The following is a 27,644-nucleotide window of genomic DNA, read 5'->3' as shown; positions in this document are numbered from 1 at the left end:
ACTGTTGATGACTGGTTAATTCAATGTCAATTTTTATGATTTTTAATGCTGATTTAAATATAATCAGATATTGTTTTGATTTTTTCTTTTAGTTTGATTTTATTTTCTTGCATCTGTTCTTTAAATATTACTGCTAGAGGTTCAGTTTATTTATCTTCTTATCACTCTAATTTCTTTATTTTCATGTTTTTATTAATAGTTACGTTATATTCCTTGTTGTGTAGTTTAAGGCTATTGTCTTTTTGTATTTTCTTTAAATCTACATTGGTTCCTATTTTACTTTTGATTTTAGGCGGGGGTTATGAACCTGAGTGTTCTTAGGCTCGTGTTTATTTAATTTTTTACACTTTAATTCCAAGATAACCTTTGTTATTGGTTTTACTCAACATTAATTACTTTACTAATACTCTTTGTTTTCCTTTATTGTTTAATTTTGGTTCCTATTACTTCAGTTTTTATATTTTTTTCTAATTTTAGCGTTTTTGGTTGTCATATCAATATATTTGTTGATCTTTGACTTTATAAGGCTCATGTAGAGCCTGCAGTTTCTGGTGGAATATTTATTGCTGGTGTATAACTGAAATTAGGTAGATATGGCCTTTTCTCATTTAATTATTTTTAGCTTTAGGTTGACGAATCAGTGTTGTTAGATTTATTTCATTATATACAGGGCGTAAATTTAAAGTTGACAAACCAGAGTAACTCGAAAAATAAACTTCACACGAAAACATGTGTAGAATCCAAAGTTGATTATTTTCGAGGGGGCATCTGCTTGTGCTAAATCTAGCCCGCCACCACAGCCCGCTATGGGTGGGGCGGGAGGCAACTTTAAAATTTCAAATGGGAACCCCCATTTTTTATTGCAGATTCTACATAAAAAACTACGTACATTTTGTCTTAAGAATTTGTTTTGAATCTTGGTAGCTGGCGCCGTAATTCAAGAAAATCCATGTTCTCATTTCTGCATAGAAAATGGTTACGGATAAATGAAAAATACTTATTCACTTCGTAAATTTTGATCCGCTAAAACTAAAACTCTCCCTCTCTCCACGTAGGGTGGGGTTTGAAAGAAAGGAATTAGAGTTTTACAAATGTTGACCTAAATACTGTATTAATTTTTTCCGCCTATTCGGATAAGTTTTGTTTGTCTCGTGGTCATGAGGAAACATACCTTTAAATTACCAAACAAATCATCTGACTAGCTAACAAACTAACCAAACTTCCTACTTACTAATGAGTGAACTCAGTTTTTATTTATACGTAACCATTTTCCACGCAAAAATGAGAACATGGACTTTCTTGAATTACAGCGCCTACTACCAAGAATCAAAACAAATGTTTAAGAAAAAATATACGTACCTTTTTATGTAGAATATGATTCTGCAATAAAAAAATGGGGGTTCCCATTTGAAATTTTAAAGTTGCCTCCCGCCCCACCCCCAGGGAGTGGCGGGCTAATTTTAGCACCAGCAGATGCCCCCTCGAAAATGATCAACCTTGGATTCTACACTTTTTTTCGTGTGAAGCTTATTATAAGAGTTATTCTGTCAGTATATATATATATATATATATATATATATATATATATATATATATATATATATATATATAGGGTGTTTCAAAAATGACCGGTATATTTGAAACGGCAATAAAAACTAAACGAGCAGCGATAGAAATACACCGTTTGTTGCAATATGCTTGGGACATCAGTACATTTTCAGGCAGACAAACTTTCGAAATTACAGTAGTTACAATTTTCAACAACAGATGGCGCTGCGGTCTGGGAAACTCTATAGTACGATATTTTCCACATATCCACCATGCGTAGCAATAATATGGCGTAGTCTCTGAATGAAATTACCCGAAACCTTTGACAACGTGTCTGGCGGAATGGCTTCACATGCAGATGAGATGGGCTGCTTCAGTTGTTCAATTGTTTCTGGATTCTGGTGGTACACCTGGTCTTTCAAGTGTCCCCACAGAAAGAAGTCACAGGGGTTCATGTCTGGCGAATAGGGAGGCCAATCACACGATCATCGAAATATTCATTCGGGAAATTAAAGACGTCGGCCGTGCGATGTGGCCGGGCACCATCTTGCATAAACCACGAGGTGTTCGCAGTGTCGTCAAAGGCAGTTTGTACCGCCACAAATTCACGAAGAATGTCCAGATAGCGTGATGCAGTAATCGTTTCGGATCTGAAAAATGGGCCAATGATTCCTTTGGAAGAAATGGCGGCCCAGACCAGTACTTTTTGAGGATGCAGGGACGATGGGACTGCAACATGGGGCTTTTCGGTTCCCCATATGCGCCAGTTCTGTTTATTGACGATGCCGTCCAGGTAAAAATAAGCTTCGTCAGTAAACCAAATGCTGCCCACATGCATATCGCCGACATCAATCCTGTGCACTATATCGTTAGCGAATGTCTCTCGTGCAGCAATGGTAGCGATGCTGAGGGGTTGCCGCGTTTGAATTTTGTATGGATAGAGGTGTAAACTCTGGCGCCTGAGACGAAACATGGACGTTGGCGTCATTTGGACCGCAGCTGCAACACGGCGAACGGAAACCCGAGGCCGCTGTTGGATCACCTGCTGCGCTAGCTGCGCGTTGCCCTCTGTGGTTGCCATACGTAGTCGCCCTACCTTTCCAGCACGTTCATCCGTCACGTTCCCAGTCCGTTGAAATTTTTCAAACAGATCCTTTATTGTATCGCTTTTCGGTCCTTTGGTTACATTAAAACTCCGTTGAAAACTTCGTCTTGTTGCAACAATACTGTGTTCTAGGCGGTGGAATTCCAACACCAGAAAAATCCTCTGTTCTAAGGAATAAACCATGTTGTCTACAGCACACTTGCACGTTGTGAACAGCACACGCTTACAGCAGAAAGACGACGTACAGAATGGCGCACCCACAGACTGCGTTGTCTTCTATATCTTTCACATCACTTGCAGCGCCATCTGTTGTTGAAAATTGTAACTACTGTAATTTCGAAAGTTTGTCCGCCTGAAAATGTTCTGTTGTCCCAAGCATATTGCAACAAACGGTGTATTTCTATCGCTGCTCGTTTAGTTTTTATTGCCGTTTCAAATATACCGGTCATTTTTGAAACACCCTGTATATATATATATATATATATATATATATATATATATATATATATATATATATGTGTGTGTGTGTGTGTGTGTGTGTGTGTGTGTGTGTGTGGGTGGGTGGGTGGGTGAGTGGGTGGGTGGGTGGGTGAGTGGGTGGGTGGGTGTGCGTGCGTGTGTGTGTGTGTGTGTGTGTGTGTGTAGGTGTGTGTGTGTGTGTGTGTGTGTGTGTGTGTGTGTTTGCAATTGTCGTTCTTTGGCTTTCAGTACTATGCCATCGGAAGCTTGTGTGTCCATGACAAACAACTGCAATTTCAGAGCACACACGTGGAAGATGCTGGCTCACCACACTCAGCTATGGTCCTCGGCAGCACGATGATGGGCAGCACACCCAGCAGGTCTATGATGCTGAGCGTGGCCAAGAGCAGTGTGAGGCGGGCCCCCACACCGTCACTCGCTGCGGCGAACCGTGGCCGCAGCAGCGGCAGGCGATCCGCCATGCCCTGCCCCCTGTGGAAGGACAATCACAAGCGGGTTGAGGCAGGCCCCAGGGCCATTTTACAAACAATGTTATATCTCTCACTTAGGGTGAGCCCTGTTGGAGCTCTGATAAACGGTGTGAGTGCTAAAGAGCTCAGGGACTAAATCACAGTATGGTTCTTAGTTCTTACGAGGAGCTTTGATGACAGCGTAGAGCTGAGTGTTGAACAGTATATTTATTTTTGCCTTGGAATCGAAGCGAAGGTGGTCCTAAGCTTTTTGATTTACACTGCAAAACATTTTGACCACTGCCCACCACGAGTCTGAATGATGTCTGGTGGCACTGAGGCCAGATAACATGGTAAGGAAGGATGTAAGCGGAGAAAAGAATGGTAAGGAAGGATGTAAGCGGAGAAAAGATGAATTGGCGATTATGCTACCAAAGATTTGGTTCAAACTGGGCAACTTGACAAAGAGAAGACTGTTATAACCCAGCTCCCTATAACAATCATTCCACTAATGTTGAATCTCGTCGGTTATTTACATGTACAGTCACGAGCGTCAATGATAAATGGTTGAAGGATGGTAAAACCATGAGTAAGGAATTAGCTGCTGGACGTCCATGTCACATCACAGAACATACATATTGGAGACTTGCCTTATCTGTAAAGCAGGCTATGCAGTGATCTGTGGCAGATATGACGACAGAGTGCAATTTTGGTGTAGACATGTTTCAGAGGTCAAATGGTTCAAATGGCGCTGAGCACCATGGGACTTCTGAGGTCATCAGTCCCCTTGAACTTAGAGCTACTTAAACCTAACTAACCTAAGAACATCACACACATCCATGCCCGAGACAGGATTCGAACCTGCGACCGTAGCGGTCGCGCGGTTCCAGACTGAAGCGCCTGGAACCGCTCGGCTACAGCGGCCGGCTTCAGAGGTCACGGTGAAGCACATATTGTTGAACATTGGACTCCACAGAAGCCAACCTCTTTGTTCCACCTCAACTACGAGTGCAGTAGGCATCAGAGCATCGGGATTGGACTATATTGCCTCGTTGGATGAATCACACGCTTGTTGTTCTGGCAAACAGGTTGCTCTAAACGTGCACTGCGTCATGGACGCAGAATGGAGGAGGCAGTATTCTGCTGTGTGGCTCATATAGCATGCCTTCCATGCGAGTGCGGTAGCAATGCTGGTATGAACCAAGATAACAATCTTATCTCCACGTCACTGATGAGGACTTCTTGTCTCAGGTTACACACTGTGGCTAGCTACATTCAAAGTTAGCCTCCCCTCCCCTTCCATTGGGAATTCACTGGCAATTTCTCAAGACCATCCAAAGGAGTCTCTACCTTATCCAGACACCTTACGCCATTCTACACTCCTACTCATATTATTTTCCATAGTTATTTACTGGTCTTACAATACTGTCACAAACTAATAATATTACAGTTTTTATTTGTATAAATATCATAATTATATGTCATTCCACCTGGGAGTGCTGTTTGGTTGAAAACGGGTTTTCTCAAGCGTGAGCACTAGTTTTGAAATCAGGACGGTTGGGGAGCTTCATTCCATTGGTCCAGAGAGAAAGGTGGGCTGTGCTTGGCGCTTATCTGCATAACTGTTCACATATTTCCGCTGTCCGGTTTGCTGTTATTACAGTGGGTGATGTGGTCCTATAAGCCCGCAATGCATCAACGTTCAAAGATTGGTGTTCCCAAAAGGCACCTTACTTTTTGTTGGTAGTAGCTGGAGAGATTGCTCACCTCTCCAGTTCCATATTTTGTAGCGGTGTGCTAATTCGTAAACACCTAGCGTATCTTTGGTTGACAATCCTGGATGGTGTAAGATTACATATTTGGGCTGGTTGTATTCAAGGTCACCCATACTACCTTCCCCCCTCTCTCGGTATCACTGGCAATTATCAAGAGAAATTGCTGACTTGCCCACATACTCAGGCAATTGGGTTAGTTATATTCAAGGTCATAATGTAACTCTGTATCAGTTATGTGGTCTTGTGTGTCATAAAACTGGCGGGAAATCCTACCCTCCTCCTCTTACCCATACACCCATTCCTTCCTGCTTTTAGAACTTGAGCACTTGAGTGGGTGAGTTCATTTTTGAGCTGTGCATCATATCGGGAAGATCAACTGTAGCTATTCGTTAATAGCTAATTAATTTTACTGGCATGTTACTTAATGTCTACGGTGTTGATTTCGTTAGTATTTTCGTCATTCGAGGCACCTGCAGAGTCGTAAAATTTACTGAGTTCTGTGCAACATGCAGTGGCGTAGAGAAGTCATTATTTCTACCAATGCCATCGTTTTAAACATACACAATCTAGAGATGGCAAAGCAACAGTTTATTATGGTATTTGTTTACAGTCTTGGCAAAAGCGTATTTGTTACAAAATGATTCATTACTGTAAGGGCATATCCTCGTGTATTCTTGTACTCATATACTCTTCATACAGACTATGGATGCCATCGAAAAAAATATGTAAAAATTGTTAAATTGATGATAAATTCGGAAATTTGTAAAAATGTGGAAAAATAGGTAAATTTCGAAAAATGGTAAAATATGAAAGTTGAGAAATGAGAGTACTTACACATCTGCCTGGATGTGCTCTCTGCTGGTGCCTCGAATGACGAAAATACTAACGAAATCAACACCGTAGACATTAAGTAACATGCCAGTAAAATTAATTAGCTATTAACAAATAGCTACAGTTGATCTTCCCGATATGATGCACAGCTCAAAAATGAACTCACCCACTCAAGTGCTCAAGTTCTAAAAGCAGGAAGGAATGGGTGTATGGGTAAGAGGAGGATTGTAGGGTCTCCCCCCAGTTTTATGACACACAAGACCACATAACTGATATAGAGTTACATTATGACCTTGAATATAACTAACCCAATTGCCTGAGTATGTGGGCAAGTCAGCAGTTTCTCTTGATAATTGCCAGTGATACCGAGAGAGGGGGGAAGGTAGTACGGGTGACCTTGAATACAACCAGCCCAAATATGTAATCTTACACCAGACGTCCACATCAGTGACTTCGAGATAAGATTGTTATCAATCTTGTGTTTTACGAAATACCGATATCTTCATATATCTGTGTACTTGATGCCACGTGGTCTTTTTCCGTATTGGAGTTGCAACTACTGCGAAAATGGGACAATGGGTCACTAAAGTTATTAGGAAAGACTTTTAGATTATTACAAAGGTAACGCATGATTTCAGAAATATAAGAAATGACTACTACAACCTATTAAGAATGTTTCTAAGTGCTTGGGAAGTGTAAACGAAAGATTCATTCGAGTTATTTGCACTCCTCATACTAGCTCTATGCTAAGAAAGCAGAAATATAAAGTTTTATTGTGGTACAAACGAGTTCCTGAGACTGCTGAACACTGTATACCACATTTCAACTTTCTGTCTACCCTCCAGATAAAATTATGATTTTTCACTTGTCATGATTATGGGAAGAAGGATTTGAAAATAAAAAATTCCTATCACATACCGTTTTCCAAAAACAGTGGTTTTATTATTTATGAAAAATGTAGAGTTCTGAAACCATTGAAACACAAATATTTCACACAAGGATAAGTTCAGAAGTAAATTTTAGGACGTTCTCTTTTGTATTCTTGTTCTCCAGTGTCTTTAACTAAGGACCAAGAATATGCTACCAACATGCTGCAGTTCCATCGTCCCAAAGACCGCTTTTCCATTACTATAATGTCCTTGTGAAAGCTGTCCCCCCCTTTCATTACCTGTATCCGCCAAGTTCTGAGGGAAAAAGCCAAGACGGTAGAAAAGGAAATGCAACTTTTGTGACGTTTGACACTTCATTCGCTGGACACATCTCATCGGGTTATTCACAGGCTATTTATAGCCATCAGATTCGTGATTTCCAAGATAGTGTGTAAACACTAACGTGAAGGTATCTCAGCATCTTTTTCAGTCTCACTTAACTAGTTGGCGAAATCTCTGTCTTGTATAAGCTAGCGTATTTGAGAGTCATCATGTATGCAAAATTTCCTTATCTGACCAGCGCTTTTATATATACCTTTATTAACTCCTTTTTAATATGCAGGGGCTGGAGACACATATCTCCAGAGTTTACTAAAGCCTCGTACGACACATTCATTTTGCCTGGAATGTAGGCTTTTCGCTGAAGCCACTCTCTACGTATATAATGTTCTTTCTTGTTAAGACTGTCTCACTAGCATAGAAAGCAGCAGTATATTTGTGTAACCTGGTTGCATACCACTTAACAGCGTTATTACTTTCAAATCGGAATACAGTTTCCAGATACACATACCATGCTGTAAGTAACTGAACAAATCTCGCATGGTTTCATATGTCTCTTTGTTAACCGAGTATACGACAAGGATATTTATTAAAATTATGAGTGAGGACTGCCTGTAAACTTGAGCTCGAGGAATTAATAAAGAGCCTTCTTTCCTCAGGATTGTAAACTAGATTCAGTGTTCCAATCAAATCACTGATGTCATTACAGTACATAAACTCGTTGGAGGAAGAGAAAAAAGTTGCAGCTAACCCGGGCACCTCCTCTATGAAGTCACTTTAACACCCTGAGCGAGCAAATACCATCCTTGTAATCTCGAAGCCAGTAACTCAGATTCTGCCTGTGACAGATTCAGATTCCTACAGAGGCCGTTCAGTCCTCGCAATGTAATGTAATGAGCTGATGATTGTGGTGCCAAATACTCTGGATCCAGGCAAACACGTGCTGCGCTGAATGCTGCTACTGGTTCGTTCCCATTGCTGTCAACAATGGGGAATTGGCCTAGGACAGGTTTGGATACTGGACAGCATGTTTTGATTTTGCAGAAAATCCTTTCACTTTGGTTAAGTAAAAATAGCAGTCACTGGCATGATTCTTCTGTTCTGTTGGTACCATAAATGGCACTGATGCTCGAGAAACCTGCAGCCTTACCCATGTGCCACAACTTGGTCCCCAACTGTGCAGTCAAAATACAACTCTTGTGCTTCTTAACTATGGATTAGAATTAAGACTTTGGCTTTTCACTGTATATTCCCCACATACTAGTATGAAACAATATATATGAGGGTTATTTACACATTGTCTAGACATTCTGTACAGAAATTTCTGGTCGAATATACTCGTACATCACACTTCGCATAAGCACAACATACTGTACAGTAATAACTGCCATCACATTGCAGAAGCTATACTCTTTCTTCTCACAAGGTAGAACTGTGACTTCCGTTTATGAAAGCTCAAACTAGCTGGATAAACACAGAGATCAAAATTCAGATACAGAAGAAAGTTTCCCCACTGCATGCGAACTAAAACTTAGTTCCATTAAATTAAAGCAAGCGAAGAAACTGCACCAAGCCCTCTGTCTAACCTCCTGACTGCACCTAGCTGCCATAACCTGTCCCCACCATGTACCCGCGTGCTTACATGGACAACAGTTTATCGTCCCCCCACCTATATCCTGTTATCCTTCCCCACCTCAGCCTCCTCTGTACCTCCATCGTCCAGATTTCTTATAACATCATGCATAGCTGCTCACAGTCTGGCCTCATCAGGCAGAGACAGTGGTCGTGTGTGTGTGTGTGTGTGAGTTCTGTCTGCATGTGTGTGTGTGTGTGTGTGTGTGTGTGTGTGTGTGTGTGTGTGTGTGTCTATGTTGACTAATTTGGAAGAAGGTCTTTTTGTCTGGAGAAAAACTAAGATCATATTTAAGCTCAGCATACGAAAAAAGTCACAATCACTTATTTTCATGCAGAGGGCAACAAGTGTGTTGTGCAGTGTTGTAAGTTCATAAGCGTGGCGACGTAAATTCCTGTCTCAATTTCGTTCTTGTCTATGAAAACCAGTAATACTTACAGAAAAATAGAAATGAGCGTTTGGCGTCATTGGCCGGGAGGCCCCTTACGGGACAAGTCCGGCCGTCTTGGTGCCGGTCTTACAACAGTCGACGCCACATTGGGCGACCTGCGCGCTGATGGGGATGAAATGATGATGAAGACAAAATAACATCCAGTCCCTCAGCGGAGAAAATCCTCAACCCAGCCGGGAATCGAACCCCGGTCCCGTAGGTCGGCAGTCCGTCATGCTGACCATTTTGTAAAATCTCATGTTTGCTCTATATATTGTTCCTTGAATTTGTTCGTGGCGGACGTCCGTTGACATTCGTTCATGTTGTTTGTTGATCTGTTTACTCGGTTTTTTTTATTACAGAGAGTAACTAAACCCTCTGACCGAACACGCCGAGCTACCGTGCCAGCTTTTATCGCCGTAACTGGCCATTCAGCTATCTGGGTGGACATATCTATAGAAAGTGAAGTTAAAAGAAAGCGAAAAACTGCCCATAATTGCAAGCTGCAAGGGAACCAACGTGTGCAGTACGATGGAAACCATTACATGCTGTCAAGCCATAGAATGGATGAAAGTAGCCCATCTTGCACACTTACTGTAGTTTCAGAAATAAAACGAGAACCACTGAAGATGATACATAGTTGTTGAAACACGTTTGGGTAAATAATAGAAAAAATAAATACATATAAATACATTGTGTTTTGCCGAAGACAAAGTTCTTAGAAACCCAAATTTAATTCGTCTCCAAGGAAAAACGTCAACTGGAGTTTTCAACCCGAGCAAGATGATGATTTTGTCTCTCTGATCCTTAAATGCAGCCTGGCGAGTATTTCGCCAATAAAATTTCAAACATCGATACTCAGTGCCAGCGAAGGAAACGAAAGCAAGGATTATCGACGCCGCTATCGCTGCTTAGTTTCTGAGCATAGCTGAAAAAAGCGATGCCTCGATATGAAACTTGCTGTGGTAATGCCGTTTACACTTCTCAACCCTACGCAAGTATCGTTCCTCCTGTCGTTTATCGTAGCTCCAACATAAATGTACACTCACGCCGCCCTCTGACGGGCCGAGGCAGCTAATGTTGTTGTGGATGCGAGCGGGATATCTAACCTCGATAGATGCAGCGCATGTATCAGATGGGACGTGCTGATTAAAGTCATTTGCGACTGTAGCACTCTCCAGTCGCATTTCTTAGTTTTATTTGGCTCACGAACCACACAGTTAGTTAACGGAAATGGACCCGCATAAAATTCCTCCGTAGGTTCTATTATACGCACATTTCCTTCCATGTCCAAATGATAGTCGTGATGTTCTGTCTGCAATATCCATAAATAAAAGCTTCAATAGCCAATATCTTGTAAGATAAAAGGAAAGTTCCACGTCCAGTCAGTAAGGCCACCAGCTTATAAAACTTAACCACAAAAAGTCAGCCTGAGAGACAGTGCCCTTATTTTTAGATAACATCAGACGCTACAGATCTTTTTTATTATTGAATGAGACGCCCCACAGTCTTTTATAAAACAGGAAGGTGAAAAAAAGAAGCTGGACGCGAAACCATTACACACACTTTCGTAACTCGGCACCTCTGCCGACTACGTTACGCTTAACTTCTGCAATGAAATACCTTGGATGTGGCTCCTCTACGGGAATATGTTTGTACTTGTAAAGAAGTTTGATAAAGAAGCTTCCTGGCAGATTAAAACTGTGTGCCGGACCGAGACTCGAACTCGGGACCTTTGCCTTTCGCGGGCAAGTGTTCTACCAACTGGTAGAGGCTGTGGCTAAGCCATGTCTCCGCAATATCCTGTCTTTCACGAGTGCTAGTTCTGCAAGGTTGGCAAGAGGGCTTCTCTAAAGTTTGGAAGTTAGGAAACGAGGTAGTGGCAGAAGTGAAGCTGTGAGGACGGGAATTGAGTCGTGCTTGGGTAGTTCAGTTGGTAGAGCACTTGCCCGCGAAAGGCAAAGGGCCCGAGTTCGAGTCTCGGTCCGGTACACAGTTTTAATCTGCCAGGAAGTTTCATATCAGCGCACACTCCGCAGCAGAGTGAAAATCTCATTCAAATTTGATAAACTTCGTAAGAAGAAGGAAAAATTTCTTAGTGGCCTCGATTTTCTACTGAGCTGCCGTAATGGAGGTATAATACCTAAATCTGTCAGAACTGTTCATTACGTTGGGACAAAAATGGCCAACAACATTAATAAGGGTGCTGGTTTGGCCTTGGTAACGGAGCGCATTCGTGTCACACGCAGACAACTAGATTTTTATTTTAATTGCATTTGGAGGTATCGTCGCTGCTGTCTGTTGCATCTGGAGAATGAATTGACAGTTGCTCCTGGGCAATATGGGGCTGGGTCCACGAAAACGCCGTCAGTAGGCAATCTTCGAAGTTTCAACGGCTTTCTTCTCAGTCTACAACAACGGACGGTGACACCCATAGACAATTTGTGATTAATCTCACAACCAAACAAATGGATGGTGCTGTGCCGGCAGTATTGGAAAAGAGATTAAACTTTTCCCCTACACTAGGAATGTTCCCATTACTTAATTCACTTCCGCGGTTGAACAAGCGGTGTCAAAGTATTCCGAGGATCTAACTGATCGAGTTAGACAAGAGGTCTCGCATACTTTGCGTAGCGTACTACCTCCGTGAAGTAAAATCTCCTCGCCTGAAAGAACCGTGATCCTGTCTATCAGAGAAGACCAGGACTTAGTAATCCTAGCAGCGGACAAGGGCAATGCAACGGTTCTTTCGCAGGACGGTTATTTGAGTAGATGCGGCATACCGAAGATTAAAGAACGATCCAACTGAACATATAAAACGCAAGACGCTTTCACTTTCGAAGAAGAGTTCATTATCTGAAGATGTTCTTAAGAAACTTCGATCTGGTGTTGCAGCGCCGCCGAGAATATGCGGTTTTTCTAAGGTACACACGAAAGGGGTTCCTTTTCGGCCTATTGTTAGCAATTCGGGTGCCCCTAGTTATAACTTGCCCAAGTATTTAGCATCCATTCTCAGTCCCCATGTCGAAAATGCGAACATCATATTTCCAATTCTCTGGTTCTTATTTGGCGTTTGGAGTCTTTGTGTGTCAGTCCCAAGGATTTGCTCATTAGTTCTTTGATGTTGTATCGCTTTTTACCAGAGTTCCTCTTGAAGATTCTTTGCACTGAATTGGTGTAAAATTGGACGAAGAAACAACTAAGCTTTTTCGCCATGTGTTGACGTCGACTATATTTTATTTAATGACAAATACTCTGAACAAACTGTTGGAGTGACTATGAGAAGTCCATTATCCCTCACAGTCTCCAATTTGTTTATGGAAGATTTTGAGGAGACGCACTGAAGATGGCGTTCTTCAAATCAACTTGTTTTTGGAAATATGTCGACGACACGTTTACGGTGTGGCCACATGGGACAGATGCTTTGGGTCGTTTCCTAGTCATTTTAAGTGTCTGTATCCTAATATTAAGTTCACAATGGAAACTGAAAAAAGATGGAAAACTTCAGTTTTTAGATGTATTGGTCTACAGGAGGGATGATGGGACATTATGAGATAGTCTTCATCGTAAGCCCACGCATACGGACCGATATCTTCATCTTCATGCATCAAGTTGTCATCCATTGCACCAACGCAAAGGGGTCCTATGTCCTTTTATTAAAGGGCTTATGCCATCTCAGATGAAGATAGTTTGATACAAGAACTGAATCATCTAAATCAGTATTTAAGCAGAATGATTGTACCGACAGTCAGATACGTCATGCTCTACAGTTTGGTCCTTCGCAGAAACCAACAGAAGATACAAGCAAATCTGGGCTTTCCTACCTTTCGTGAGGAGCATATCTTCAGAAATAGGAAGAATTCAAAACATATTTTAGATTAAAAGTGTATTCCGTGCACCAGCTAAGACCAGAGCGCAGTTTGGTCCGGTAAGGGACGATTGGTGCTTTTGGAGGCCTGTTGTCGACAAAATCCCCTGTCATTGCGGTAAAGCCTATATTGGACAAATGATTCGTACGGTCCAGGATCGATGCGTGGAGCACCATCACACATGGGTTCATCATAGAGAAATCTGCGGTTGTGGAACTTTGTCTTATTGAAGAACATAAAAAGTTGTATGATGAGACACAAGTGGTTGCCTCAGCGTCGCATTATTGGAACTGAGCAGTGAAGGAAGTTAATGACATCAGGCTGTCTGAGAATATTATAAACAGAGATAGAGTGAATCCTTTAAGTAAGAGTTGAAACCCAGTGTTGTTTGACGTTAAGAAACAAATGTCTTTGTTTCGATCATCAAAAGATGTCAACAGTGTTTGATATCGATTTACCGTTCCGAGAGTTTCCACCACTGGTGCGCTGTCGTGTTTTGCGCTAGAGGACAGTTACGTTCGCGCACTCGCGGCGGACATGCCGACGGTGTATTAAGGAGCCGCCGCTGAGGTTTGATATTAGTTCCGGCGAGTTAGTGCGACTGCTTACTAACCTGAAGATGGAGGCCAGGTGGACCGCCGAAATATTGTGTCAAGATGACGTTACATTCATGCTGGAGAACCGATTTGAATATCATGAACGACCTTGTATTTTATGATATGTTCTTCTGAAGGCTATTTTTATCATTACAGTTTCATGTAGACTATCACATTTTATTTTCACCTCCTAAGTTCAGTATATTGATCCTATTAAAATTAAACATGTTTGACTGTGCCTCATTGTCAGAGACATTGTCAGATCATAAGCCAATGATACGATGAGAGATTGAAGAAGGTAGGCAAAAAACTACGGCCAATCTAACCTACCGCCCAGGCGTGGCGAACATCTTGCCAGCCACACAGACGAATGGAATTGATGTTGGCAAGATTACAAGTAAGACACTCTCATCTAACACACCATCACAATGTGAAGCTTGTGGAATATCATTTTCAGTACAACAAATTTTACCAATGTGTGTTTCCCATGGTGACATACGAAGAACCCTCAGCTTGACTACGGAGCTTGCCAATATTCTAGACGGAAACGACAACAGCGTAAAATGCATTTTAAAATTTTGTAAAACATAGGGATTCTTAACTAATTGTGGAGAGGATGTCAATGAACTTTGCTTTTCATTACGTGACGAACCACCCACATATAACAGATACATTCATCCTTTTATTCTCATGTCGGGATCATTAAGGTTTCCTTCAATTACGAAGAGAGTAACTATCTACCCTGGAAACAGAGAATTGAATATTTCAAGTGTCATAGCTGAGTGTGTCAAATGACGTTTTCCTCAAACGTTTAGTGGCTTTTAATAAATGACAAAGTAGTGACCAACTGATTTTATCAGTGGCGAACATTTTGAAAAAAAAATGTTAACATGTATTGCTGGGGAATCATAGCAGTAATTTCGCTTGTCAGAACAGACATCGGTCAAGCCGCGAGATGTGCATGTTGACATCCAATGAGGGTGCTGATAACCATGCCCGTCATCAGCTCCACACGATCATCATCACCATCATCATATCGCCATCATCTCCACCAATATCACTTCCATCACAATCACTGTCATCTTCATTATGATGATCAACTCCGTCGTCATAGTCTTTCTTTCAAATATTCCCATATGGAAATCCCTCTGGCTTACTTGCAGCTTGGTTAAAAATGTTAAATGTGTGAGAAATCTTATGGGACTTAACTGCTAAGGTCATCAGTCCCTAAGCTTACACACTACTTAACCTAAACCATCCTAAGGACAAACACACACACCCATGCCCGAGGGAGGACTCGAACCTCCGCCGGGACCAGCCGCACTGTCCATGCCTGCAGCTTGGTGGTAATTGACTACAAAGAACATAGCTCTGTAATGAGCCTAACCGCAAATATCGAATTTTGATTTACCTCAAGGAAAGAAAATTTGGATAACTAGTGTCAAAAATAAATTTGTCATCATCCATAAAAAGCACATTGTTGAAGGTAAACAATAAAATCAATTTTTAGGAATGGGATGCATCAATTCTCAAGCAAGTTTACAACCAGACTGTAATACAAACTCTCAAAACAAAATTTATTAATAGCTTTCTGTGTTTATGTGGTCTTTGCTTATAAAAAGAACGTAAATGTGTCTCATCATCCCGCGTCGTCGGCGTTCGTCAAGCACTGCTAAGACACACGTTTTAATATTCCAGTGCTATAGGCGTCTCTTTACGATCTGAAAGAAAATCAGGTGCAGTTATTTCCATACCCTCGTGTAAGATGATACTACACGTCCCGTAATAATACTGAACGAAGAACTGAGCTTAAACTCCCGTCAACGGAGAGATCGTTAGAAATGAAGTGCAATCTCCAATTGGAGAAAGAAATTCACTGTGTTCTCTCCCAACGAAGTTCCTGACAAATACTAATGACCTGAGGATAAATTAAAACCCGGTTCGTTGAAATGCGAGTCCACTGCCTTAACTAATTCCCCTCCTCCCTGTCTTAACAAATTTTGACCGAGTTGCAGTTACAGTATAGTTATAGTATAAATAACTAAAAGGTACAAAAGGGTTCCCAGTACAGTTAAAGACGTCATTGAGGCGAAGTGTGGAATCATCCCACATTAATGTTGGTCAGTAGATGTCCAGATACTTTTGATCGGATTGTATATAACGTGTGTGTTTATAGCATTCACCCCATGGCGTTCTTCTGCTTTTACGTGACTTTCCAGATTACCTGTAATCCAGATAAACAAAGTTTCACAGTAACACCCAGTTAGGTCTCGACAAAATATCAGCCTCGTGCAAAGAATGCAAACTACCTCTTGATGAAGATAAATGCAAAGTTGTACTCTTCAAAAAACTTGACACCGTTATATTCTTGGACGGAGTCTCAACTAGAATCTGTCATAACACGAAAATGTTTGGGAGTAACAATGCTTACAGCTATGAAGTGGAACGACCAAAATGACTCAGATGAAGGTAAAGCAATTCTTTGGTAAAATATAAATGTATCGGTACGTATGCAACAGAATGCGCTCCTAGTATGTTCCAGAAAGCCGGGCATAAAAACGGCAATTTGCCACGGCTCATACCTCGGTTCTACTGGTGATAGAAAACTAGCGTCAAGTATTATGGGTATCCCTTCGGCTAGGAACGTCCCTAGACTCAACAGAAGGATCGTCTTACTGTAACTATCTTACAGAACAGGGTCACAGTTTGAATATTATACACTTCCTCCGGCTTAGGTAAATGGAGCAAATCGTGTTTTTTCTTTGTTTTTTTTGTCAGTTTTTTTATTTAATTTTTTTTTTTTTTGCATTATTTGTGGTCCATGGTGCGCCTTAAAGGGCTTATGGATGCACCGTCTAGTTCATGGGTGGTTAGTGAAAAAACCCGAAAAACATGGTTTTTGGGTACCAAAACCGTGCCGTGGGTTCCAAGACAGCTATGCAAAGTAAATGGCTGATATTTTTACAATATATTCCCAAATTCCAGAGCTAGAACAACAGTGAAAATTTTCTTGATATTTTTATCCATTTCCGAGCTATAGAGGTTCAAATTTACCCTACTTGTACACAATAAAATATAAGATGAAATGTAAATAATAAATAATTGTGGCAGATTGCCCGCATTTTAATGGAATATTCTGTAGGCATTTATCCAGGAGTGCCATCCTGCCATTTTCAAAAATATTTCCCTCGTATCAGGATACAGTTTTAAAGTATCAAAATCGAGCCGCGCATTCCAAGACGGCTATGCATTGATTTATCCGTGTCCGAGATACAGAGGTTGAAAATTATGCTACTTGTACACGTGAAACGTAATATTCGCTGTGAGGCGAAAATGTAGTTTATAATATGACATAGCACAGATAAATATTCTGTAAAGTGTCTCCGTTATCGTCAGAAGGGCTGTAGAAATTCCATGTTGTAGTACCGAAGCACATGCATAACACTTGTGCACGTAAAATCCGGTTCGAGGTATAAAATTAGATTTGCGTTATTCAAATCTCACGTAAGTAATATATCAAAATTTTAATGAGCAATACATTACTTTTCATATAAATGACATGCCCTGCTGCAGCAGAGAAAAGAACGGAACCAGCTGAAAAATGCTCCAATCGGACAACAATAAAAGATTGTGGTCAGAATCCACATCTGCCCCTGGAAATGTCTTACAATTTAAAACCTGGTTCCTAAATCTCTGTCTTACCATTATATAATCTTATGTGATACCTTCTAGTATCTACAGGCTTCTCCCATGTATACAAGGTTCTTTCATAATTCTTGAACCAAGCGTTCGCTATGATTAAGTTACGCTCTGTGCAAAATTCTACCAGACGGCTTCCTCTTTCACATCTTGCCCCCAATCCATATTCACTTACTATGTTTCCTTCTCTCACTTTTCCTACTCTCGAATTCCAGTCACCCATGACTATTAAATTTTCGTCTTCCTTCACTACCTGAATAGTTTCTTTTATCTCCTCATACATTTCATCAATTTCTTCATCATCTGCAGAGGTAGTTGGCATATAAACTTGTACTACTGTAGTAGGCATGGGCTTTGTGTCTATCTTGGCTACAATAATGCGTTCACTATGCTGTTTGTAGTAGCTAACCCGCACTCCTATTTTTTTATTCATTATTAAACCTACTCCTGCATTACCCCTATTTGATTTTGTATTTATAACCCAGTATTCACCTGACCAAAAGTCTTGTTCCTCCTGCCACCGAACTTCACTAACTCCCACTATATCTAAATTTAAGCTATCCACTTCCATTTATACATTTTCTAACCTACCTGTCCGATTAAGGAATCTGACATTCCACGCTCCGATCCGTAGAACGCCAATTTTCTTTCTCCTGATAACGGTGTCCTCTTGAGTAGTCCGAGATCCGAATGGGGGACTATTTTACCTCCGGAATATTTTACCCAAGAGGATACCATCATCAGTTAACCATACAGTAAAGCTGCATGCCCTCGGGAAAAATTATGGCTGTAGTTTCCCATTGCTTTCAGCCGTTCGCAGTACCAGCACAGCAAGGCCGTTTTGGTTTGTGTTACAAGGCCAGATCTGTCAATCAACCAGACTGTGGCCCCTGCAACTTCTGAAAAGGCTGCTGCCCCTTTTCAGGAACCACACGTTTGTCTAGCCTCTCAATAGATACTCCTCCGTTGTGGTTGCACCTACGGTACGGCCAACTGTATCGCTGAGGCACGCAAGCCTCCCCACCAACGGCAAGGTCCATGGTTCATGGGGGGCCCATAGACTTAGAACTACTAAAACCTAACTAACCTAAGGACATTACAACATCCATGCCCGAGGCTGGATTCGAACCTGCGACCGTAGCAGCAGCGCGGTTCCGGACTGAAGCGCCCAAAACAAAGACATTAAAAAAATATATACGGACAACGCAGTATTCCCCGCCTCCTTTTGAACTGGTGCGCTCACCTCTCCTAAATGTAAATGCCGTGTGGCTAGGGCGTCCCGTCGGGTAGACCGTTCGCCTGGTGCAAGTCTTTCGAGTTGACGCCACGTCGGCGACTTGCGTGTGGATGGTGATGAAATGATGACGATAAGGACAACACAACACCCATTCCCTGAGCGGAGAAAATCTCCGTCCCAGCCGGGAATCGAACCCGGGCCGTGAGGTATGACATCCCGTCGCGCTGATCAGTAGATATCACGAGAGGTGTCTGCCCCTGTTAGCTGAGTGGTCAGCGCGACGGATGTCAAACCTAACGGCCCGGGTTAGATTCCCGTTTGGGTCGGAGATTTTCTCCGCTCAGGGGCTGGGAGGTTGCGTTGTCCTCATCTTCATTCCATCCCCATCGAAACGCAAGTCGCCGAAGTGGCGTCAACTCGAAAGACTTGCACAAGGCGGAAGGTCTACCCGACATTACTGATCAATATCGCAATACACAAGTGTTTCTTGACACTTCATATCAGATAGTTTATTATGCATTATTTTCAGATGAACGTTGACCAAAATTGAAAACATATCAGTGTGTTTTGGACACGGAAATTATCAGCAAATTTCTTTTGAGCCAGATTCGTATGACGTGTAGACTGCAGCACTATCACCAACAACAGCTCGGCGGAAAATTTCCAAACAACCCACTATTTTGTGCGGCTATTTTGTTCTCTCTGTATGTGTCGTAATGTGTTCAGCCTGAAAATGATTACTTCTGGCAATCGTTTACCATTATCGTCACTGTCTGTGAACAAACAAAAGGCGATAAACCGCTCTTCAGAAATCACACTGTAGTCATCATCATTGCCGTTCCGTAGAAGTCTGAACTTCCTGGCATCCTTGCAAATGCTTCAACAACAAATTCAGAACCAATGTTTTTAACAATTCCCATTTATCCATCCGATACAGAGCATTCAGTTTCTTTGTCCGTGGACACTACTACCGTCTTCCTCTTTGATAACATTGTGCAGTCGTAGTGAACGTTAGCAATACTGTAGCTAGCAGCCCAATGTTTACTGTCATCTTCTCAGGACATACGTATGGTCGTTGGCTGAATTATAGAAAATGGTTTTCATCGTAGATTGTTGCCCTATTACGGTCTGAGTATCAAATACTGTGCAATTACTGTGCTTAACGAAGATGAAGATATTATTCAAATGTGCCGGAGACAAGGATTAATGAGAGCCAGATAAACGAGATGCCACTGCAGTACAACTTTTTACAGACAGAGTCAGTACAACTTTTTACAGACAGAGTAAGTCATTAACGTAGTTGTATGACATGACTACCTCCAGTTTCCCAAAGGAAGTTTTTTGTTGAAACAGTCGATGTGGCACCGAATAAAAAGCTTTTCTGTTGACAACTCTTCGCCTGTTGTGGCTGTGAGCTACGACGAATCATAAAGCAGTTGGTAGTCTTTTAGGTAGCTGATATTTTCATTTGATCGAACTGGACATTCCTGAAATTTCTACAGGATGGACTTCCTTCGTCGGTAAATGCATTATCTGCGGGAAGTGTCATATTACAGTTATTATTCTCTGTCACCAATTTTTTGTCGCCTTAACAGCAGCGGTCGTATTACATTCCTTTGGGGCCCGCTGGTTATTACCGCAGTATCTCCATCCAAGGTGTGAGAATGATGGCGCTGTGGTAACACACACTGGACTTGTATTCTGGCTCGGGGGGGGGGGGGGGGGGGAGGGGGGGGGGGATGACGATAAAAATCCCCGTCCGGCCATCCACATTTCGATTTTCAATCGTTTACCTACCGCTTAAGGCTAGTGCCTGGGTAGTTGTTTTGGAAACGAAGTAGGCATATCGTTTCCCCTTTTCTTCCTATTACACTGTTCTGCTGTAATTCTGATGACGCTGTCGTTAACAGAAGGCTAATCTTTAATAAAAGAAAACGTGGTTCGTAGTAGACTGTAATGTAAACGATCGTTATTTAAATAGCCACGAAATACCTATGTTGACAACCAATAAGGCTACTGGTGAGCATATCCATCTTCATCTCCAACTCCATCATCATGATCATCATATCGATCATTATCATGTACACCATCGTCATGATCATCATCATTATATCTCCATCATTATCATCAACATTATTATCATCATCATCATCGCTATATCATCTCCTCTTTGTATCAACAAACAGGCCGGACCTTATCGACGGAGTCAGTATAGATACGGGGATTAGATATCTAAATTTCGTCATACAGACTAAGACACTGTTTCTGGTAGAAAGAGCAGATAAGCCGTTGTTAGCATCGCACTTTGGCGAGATAATGCATTTACCGACGAAGGAATTCTATCCTGCAGAAATTTCAGGAATGTCCATTTCGGTCAAATGATAATATCATTTACCTAAAAGACTGCCAACTGCTTTATGATTCGTCGTAGCTCACAGCCACAACACGCGAAGAGTTATTGAGAATTATTATCGTCAACAGAAAAGTTTTTGATTCTGTGCCACATCGATTGTTTCAACAAAAAGGATGGAAAACTGGAGGTAGACATGTCATACAACTTCGTTAATTACTTACTCTGTCTGGAAAAAATTGTACTGCAGTCGCATCCTTTAGTTCAGCTATGATAGAGTAAAGGAATTACGGGTAAAGTATAAACTGACTTTAAATCGTACACTGGAAAAATATGTGCCTAGTAAGTGGATTAAGAACGGGGAAGACCCACCGTTATTTAACAACGAAATTCAGAAAATGCTGATAAAAGAAAGGCTGTTGCACTCTAGGTTGAAAAGAGAACGCGCGAAGGATGACAGGCACAGGTTACTAGAAATTCGTGCGGCTGTGAAAATAACTATGCGCGAAGCAGACAACTACCACCGTCATACTTAAGCAAAAGATCTGGACGAGAACCCGAGAAAATTCTGGTCCCACGTAAAATCAGCTTAGCGAGTCTAAGGCTTCCATCCAGTCACTCGTTGACCACACTTGTATGGAAGTAGGAGACAACAAAATTAAACCTGAAGTTTTAAATTTGGCGTTTAAGAAATCGTTCACGCAGGAGAATCGTACAAACATATCGGTGTTTGACCATCACCTAGACTCATCTATGGGAGATATGGTAATAGGCAGCCCTGGCTTTCGGTTCTAGGCGGTTCTGTCTGGAACCGCGCGACCGCTACGGTCGCAGGTTCGAATCCTGCCTCGGGCATGGATGTGTGTGATGTCGTTAGGCTAGGTTTAAGTAGTTCTAAGTCTAGGGGACTGATGATCTCAGATGTTAAGTCCCATAGTGCTCAGAGCCATTTGAACCATTTTGAGCCCCGGCATAGAGAAACAACTGAAAGAGTTGAAAACAAATAAGTGGCCAGGTCCGAATAGAGTCCCAGTTCGGCTTTACAAAAAGCACTCTACGGGAGTGGTCACGTACTTAGCTTGCCTTTATCGACAATCTCTATCTCAAGCAGATTGGAAAAAAGTGCACGAGACTCCAGGATATAAGAAGGATAGTAGAACGGACCGGAAAAACTACAGACCAATATCCTTCAGATTAGTTTGCTGCAGAGTTCTTGAACACATTCTCAGTCAGAATTTAAAAAATTTGCATGAGGCGGAAAACTTTCTGTGCACGAATCAGAACGGTTTGAGCAAGGATCGCCTTTCCCCACATGATTTGCTGCGGACAATGGACAAAGGGCTGTAGGCATATTCCACATTTTTAGAGTTCCGAAAAGCATTTGACACGGTGTCCCACTGCAGACTGTTACAGAAAGTACGAGCTTATGGAATACACTCCTGGAAATTGAAATAAGAACACCGTGAATTCATTGTCCCAGGAAGGGGAAACTTTATTGACACATTCCTGGGGTCAGATACATCACATGATCACACTGACATAACCACAGGCACATAGACACAGGCAACAGAGCATGCACAATGTCGGCACTAGTACAGTGTATATCCACCTTTCGCAGCAATGCAGGCTGCTATTCTCCCATGGAGACGATCGTAGAGATGCTGGATGTAGTCCTGTGGAACGGCTTGCCATGCCATTTCCACCTGGCGCCTCAGTTGGACCAGCGTTCGTGCTGGACGTGTAGACCGCGTGAGACGACGCTTCATCCAGTCCCAAACATGCTCAATGGGGGACAGATCCGGAGATCTTGCTGGCCAGGGTAGTTGACTTACACCTTCTAGAGCACGTTGGGTGGCACGGGAAATATGCAGACGTGCATTGTCCTGTTGGAACAGCAAGTTCCCTTGCCGATCTAGGAATGGTAGAACGATGGGTTCGATGACGGTTTGGATGTACCGTGCACTACTCAGTGTCCCCTCGACGATCACCAGTGGTGTACAGCCAGTGTAGGAGATCGCTCCCCACACCATGATGCCGGGTGTTGGCCCTGTGTGCCTCGGTCGTATGCAGTCCTGATTGTGGCGCTCACCTGCACGGCGCCAAACACGCATACGACCATCATTGGCACCAAGGCAGAAGCGACTCTCATCGCTGAAGACGACACGTCTCCATTCGTCCCTCCATTCACGCCTGTCGCGACACCACTGGAGGCGGGCTGCACGATGTTGGGGCGTGAGCGGAAGACGGCCTAACGGTGTGCGGGACCGTAGCCCAGCTTCATGGAGACGGTTGCGAATGGTCCTCGCCGATACCCCAGGAGCAACAGTGTCCCTAATTTGCTGGGAAGTGGCGGTGCGGTCCCCTACGGCACTGCGTAGGATCCTACGGTCTTGGCGTGCATCCGTGCGTCGCTGCGGTCCGGTCCCAGGTCGACGGGCACGTGCACCTTCCGCCGACCACTGGCGACAACATCGATGTACTGTGGAGACCTCACGCCCCACGTGTTGAGCAATTCGGCGGTACGTCCACCCGGCCTCCCGCATGCCCACTATACGCCCTCGCTCAAAGTCCGTCAACTGCACATACGGTTCACGTCCACGCTGTCGCGGCATGCTACCAGTGTTAAAGACTGCGATGGAGCTCCGTATGCCACGGCAAACTGGCTGACACTGACGGCGGCGGTGCACAAATGCTGCGCAGCTAGCGCCATTCGACGGCCAACACCGCGGTTCCTGGTGTGTCCGCTGTGCCGTGCGTGTGATCATTGCTTGTACAGCCCTCTCGCAGTGTCCGGAGCAAGTATGGTGGGTCTGACACACCGGTGTCAATGTGTTCTTTTTTCCATTTCCAGGAGTGTAGATTTCCAGATATGTTACTGGCTCGAAGGTTTCTTAAGTAATAGAACCCAGTACGTTTTTCCCAATGATGAGTGTTTTTGAAAGTCATCGGTATCGTCATGAATGCCCGCGGAAAGTGTGATAGCACTGGTATTACTTTCTGTCTGGCAGAGTGGGCAGCAATCTGAAAAATTGGAAATTTGTGGCAAGGTCTTAGGGACGAAACTGCTGAGGTCAGCGGTCCCTAAGCTTACACACTACTTAACCTAACTTAAACTAACTTACGCTAAGGACGACACACACACCCATGCCCGAGGGAGGACTCGAACCTCCGACGGGGGCAGCCGCGTGGACCGTGACAAGACGCCGTGACAATCTGAAGTTGTTGCCGATGACGCTGTGCTGTACGGGAAGGGGTTGTCTTTGAGTGACTATAGGAGGATACAAGATGACATAGATAAAACTTCTAGGGATCGATGACCTCGCTGTTTGATCCCCTACTCCAAATCAACCAACCAACAAAACTCCTACTTGATATAATGAATTGCAGATAGTTCTAAAAGTAGAAAATTTAAGTTAATGCAGATGAGAAGGAAAAACAAAGACGTAATGTTCGGATACAACATTAGTAATGTCCTGGTTGACACAGTCATACCGTTTAAATACCTGGACATAATACTGCAAAGGGATACGAAATTGAACGACCATGTGAGGATTGTGGTAGAGAGGCCAATGGTCGGTTTCGGTTTATTGGGAGAATTTTGGGAAAAAGCAGTTAGTCTGCAAAGGAGACCGCATACAGGACCCTAGCTCGACCCATTCTTGAGTACTTCTGGAGTGTCTGGGATCCGCATCAGGTCGGATTAACGAAACACATTGAAGCAATTCAGAGGCGGGCAGCTAGCTAGATTCGTTACCAGCTGGTTCCAACAACACGCAAGTATTATGGGGACGCTTTGGGAACTCAAATGGAAATCGCTGGAGGGAAAGCGACGTTCTTTTGAAGGAACACTGTTGAGAACATTTAGAGAACAGGCGGTTGAAGCTGACTGCAGTACGATTCTGCTGCCGTCAACACGCATTTCACGTAAGGACTACTAAGATACGAGACATTACGGCTCATACGGAGGCATAATGAGAATCCTTCTCCCTGACTCTATTTGCGAGTGGAACAGGAAAGCATATGACTAATAATGGAACAATGTATCCTCCACCACGCACTTTACGGTGGTTTGAGGAGTATGTACGAACAAGCATATGTGATCAACTCCGTCATTCCAGAATGAGATTTTCACTCTGCAGCGGAGTGTGCGCTGATATGAAACTTCCTCGCAGATTAAAATTGTGTTCCGGACGGAGACTCGAACTCGGGACCTTTGCCTTTCGCGGGCAAGTGCTCTACCAAGCGAGCTAGCCAAGCACGACTCACGATCCGTCCTCACAGCTTCAATTCTGCCAGTACCTCGTCACTTACCTTCCAAACTTCACAGACGCTCTTCTTCGAACCTTGCAGAGTCTGACACACAGTTTTAATCTGCCAGGAAGTTTCATATCAGTGCACACTCTGCTGCAGACTGAAAATCTCATTCTCGAAACATCCCCCAGGCTGTAGCTAAACCATCTCTCCCCAATATCCTTTCTTCCAGGAGTGCTAGTTCTGTAAGGGTCGCAGAAGAACTTCTGTGAAGGTTGGAATGTAGGAGACGAGGTACTGGCAGAACTGAAGCTGTGAGGACGGGTCGTGAGTCGTCCTTGGGTAGCTCAGTTGGCAGAGCACTTGCCAGCGAAAGACAAAGGTACCGAGTTCGTGTCTCGGTCAGGAACACAGTTTTAATCAAAAAATGGCTCTGAGTACTATGGGACTTAACTTCTGTGGTCATCAGTCCCCTAGAACTTAGAACTACTTAAACCTAACTAAGCTAAGGACATCACACACATCCATGCCCGAGGCAGGATTCGAACCTGAGACCGTAGCGGTCGCGCGGCTCCAGACTGTAGCGGCTAGAACCACTCGGCCACTCCAGCCGGCAGTTTTAATCCGGCAGGAAGTTTCAACTCCGTTCGACATGTTGCACTTAATTGCTAATTTCGAAAATTTCTTATTTTCAAGCGTATGTGTGATGTTATGTATCAAGTGTTGTAATTATCAAATTATTTCTCTTTATACATACAAAACAGACCTCATATTCCATCCACTTTCCATCTAATTTGTTTGTGCAAAGAAAATAATTAGATAATTGCAAATTTAATACGTTAATTTCATACACGTGTCTGAAAATGACAAAAATTAGGTAATCGCACGATTTAAATAAAGATCGTTTACATTACAACATACTACTAACCACGTTTTCTTTTGTTAGGTATTTAGAGGCCGTGGATCCAAACAGGGATAAAAAAGTTGTAATCTTTAATCTTCTTCCTTTCACCCAATGCAGGATAACGTTCTGCATGCTGCAGTTGTAAATCTGGCTAGATAGAAGAGTGTTTCCCTTAAAATGAGTCGTTGTGGTACTTAACCAAAAAGCTTTTCTAAAGACTGCCGTTGACTGGGCTGAAATATAGTGACGATTCGTGGTAGCTCTTGGCGTGGCGAGACTGTCAGCTCCCCAGACCGGAAAGCAGCCTGCGCTGAGCAGAGCAGTCTTCTCAAGACCGGTCTGGCCAGTTCTTCTCGTCGGGTCTACAGTTCCACAGCAAGTCACGTTATAACAGCAGCGGATAGAGCGCTTCCCCGATAAAGTAGCACGTCCCTTAGGAAGGCAGTAGATCAGTATTAGCAGTGAAATCTATACAGTACCTGATTATAAGTATCCGGACATTCCCTATGTAACGCGGAGATGACTACTAGACGTCAGAAGTGCTGGACCCGCCACTATAGATGGAGGCAGCAGGTACATGGCTGTCAGGAGAGAAACAGTAACAGCACAATCTGTCAGCCGGAAGCGCTGAATGACTTGGAACGTGGACTAGTAACCGGATGTCACCTGAATAACAAATCCATCAGGGACATTTCAGTCTTTTTAAAGTTTCCCAAGCAGTCAGTTGATGATGTGATTGCGAAGTACAAACGCAAGGAACAGCAACACCTAAAACAAGACCAGGCAGGTCTCATGATGCTGCCGGAGACGCACCATAGGTGATTGAAGAGGGTGGTTGTGAGAAAACGCATGAAGTCAGAGGAAGGAACCACTCGTGAATTGTTAAGTGCTATCAAAAAAAAAAAAAGGTTCAAATGGCTCTGAGCACTATGGGACTCAACTGCTGTGGTCATCAGTCCCCTAGAACTTAGAACTACTTAAACCTAACTAACCTAGGGACATCACACACACCCATGCCCGAGGCAGGATTCGAACCTGCGACCGTAGCAGCAGCGCGGCTCCGGACTGGAGCGCCTAGAACCGCACGACCACCGCGGCCGGCTGCTATCAAAAGTCGAAAGTAATGAGAAGTAGCAGAAATGAGAACAGCGAGAAACTTAAGATCAAGATTGATAGTCACGAAGTAGATGAAGTTAAGGAATTCTATTGTCTAGGCAGCAAAATAAGCAATGATGGACGGAGCAAGGAGGACATCCAAAACAGACTAGCACTGGAAAAA

General features: G+C 43.0%; 1 protein-coding gene across 1 annotated transcript in view; it reads right to left on the bottom strand.

The window, feature by feature from the left end:
• LOC126100543 (uncharacterized) overlaps positions 1-27,644 on the bottom strand; it is a 218,154-nt gene that overhangs the window by 136,562 nt on the left and 53,948 nt on the right. The window contains exon 2 of the mRNA XM_049911161.1: positions 3,441-3,604. Coding sequence (XP_049767118.1) covers positions 3,441-3,594 — 154 coding nt within the window. The 5' untranslated portion in view covers positions 3,595-3,604. The remainder of the gene's footprint in view (positions 1-3,440; positions 3,605-27,644) is intronic.

Source organism: Schistocerca cancellata, chromosome 9 (assembly GCF_023864275.1).
Source record: "Schistocerca cancellata isolate TAMUIC-IGC-003103 chromosome 9, iqSchCanc2.1, whole genome shotgun sequence".
NCBI lineage: Eukaryota > Metazoa > Arthropoda > Insecta > Orthoptera > Acrididae > Schistocerca > Schistocerca cancellata.
The sequence above is the reverse complement of the archived record's forward strand: the minus strand, read 5'-3'. Positions and strand labels throughout refer to the sequence as shown.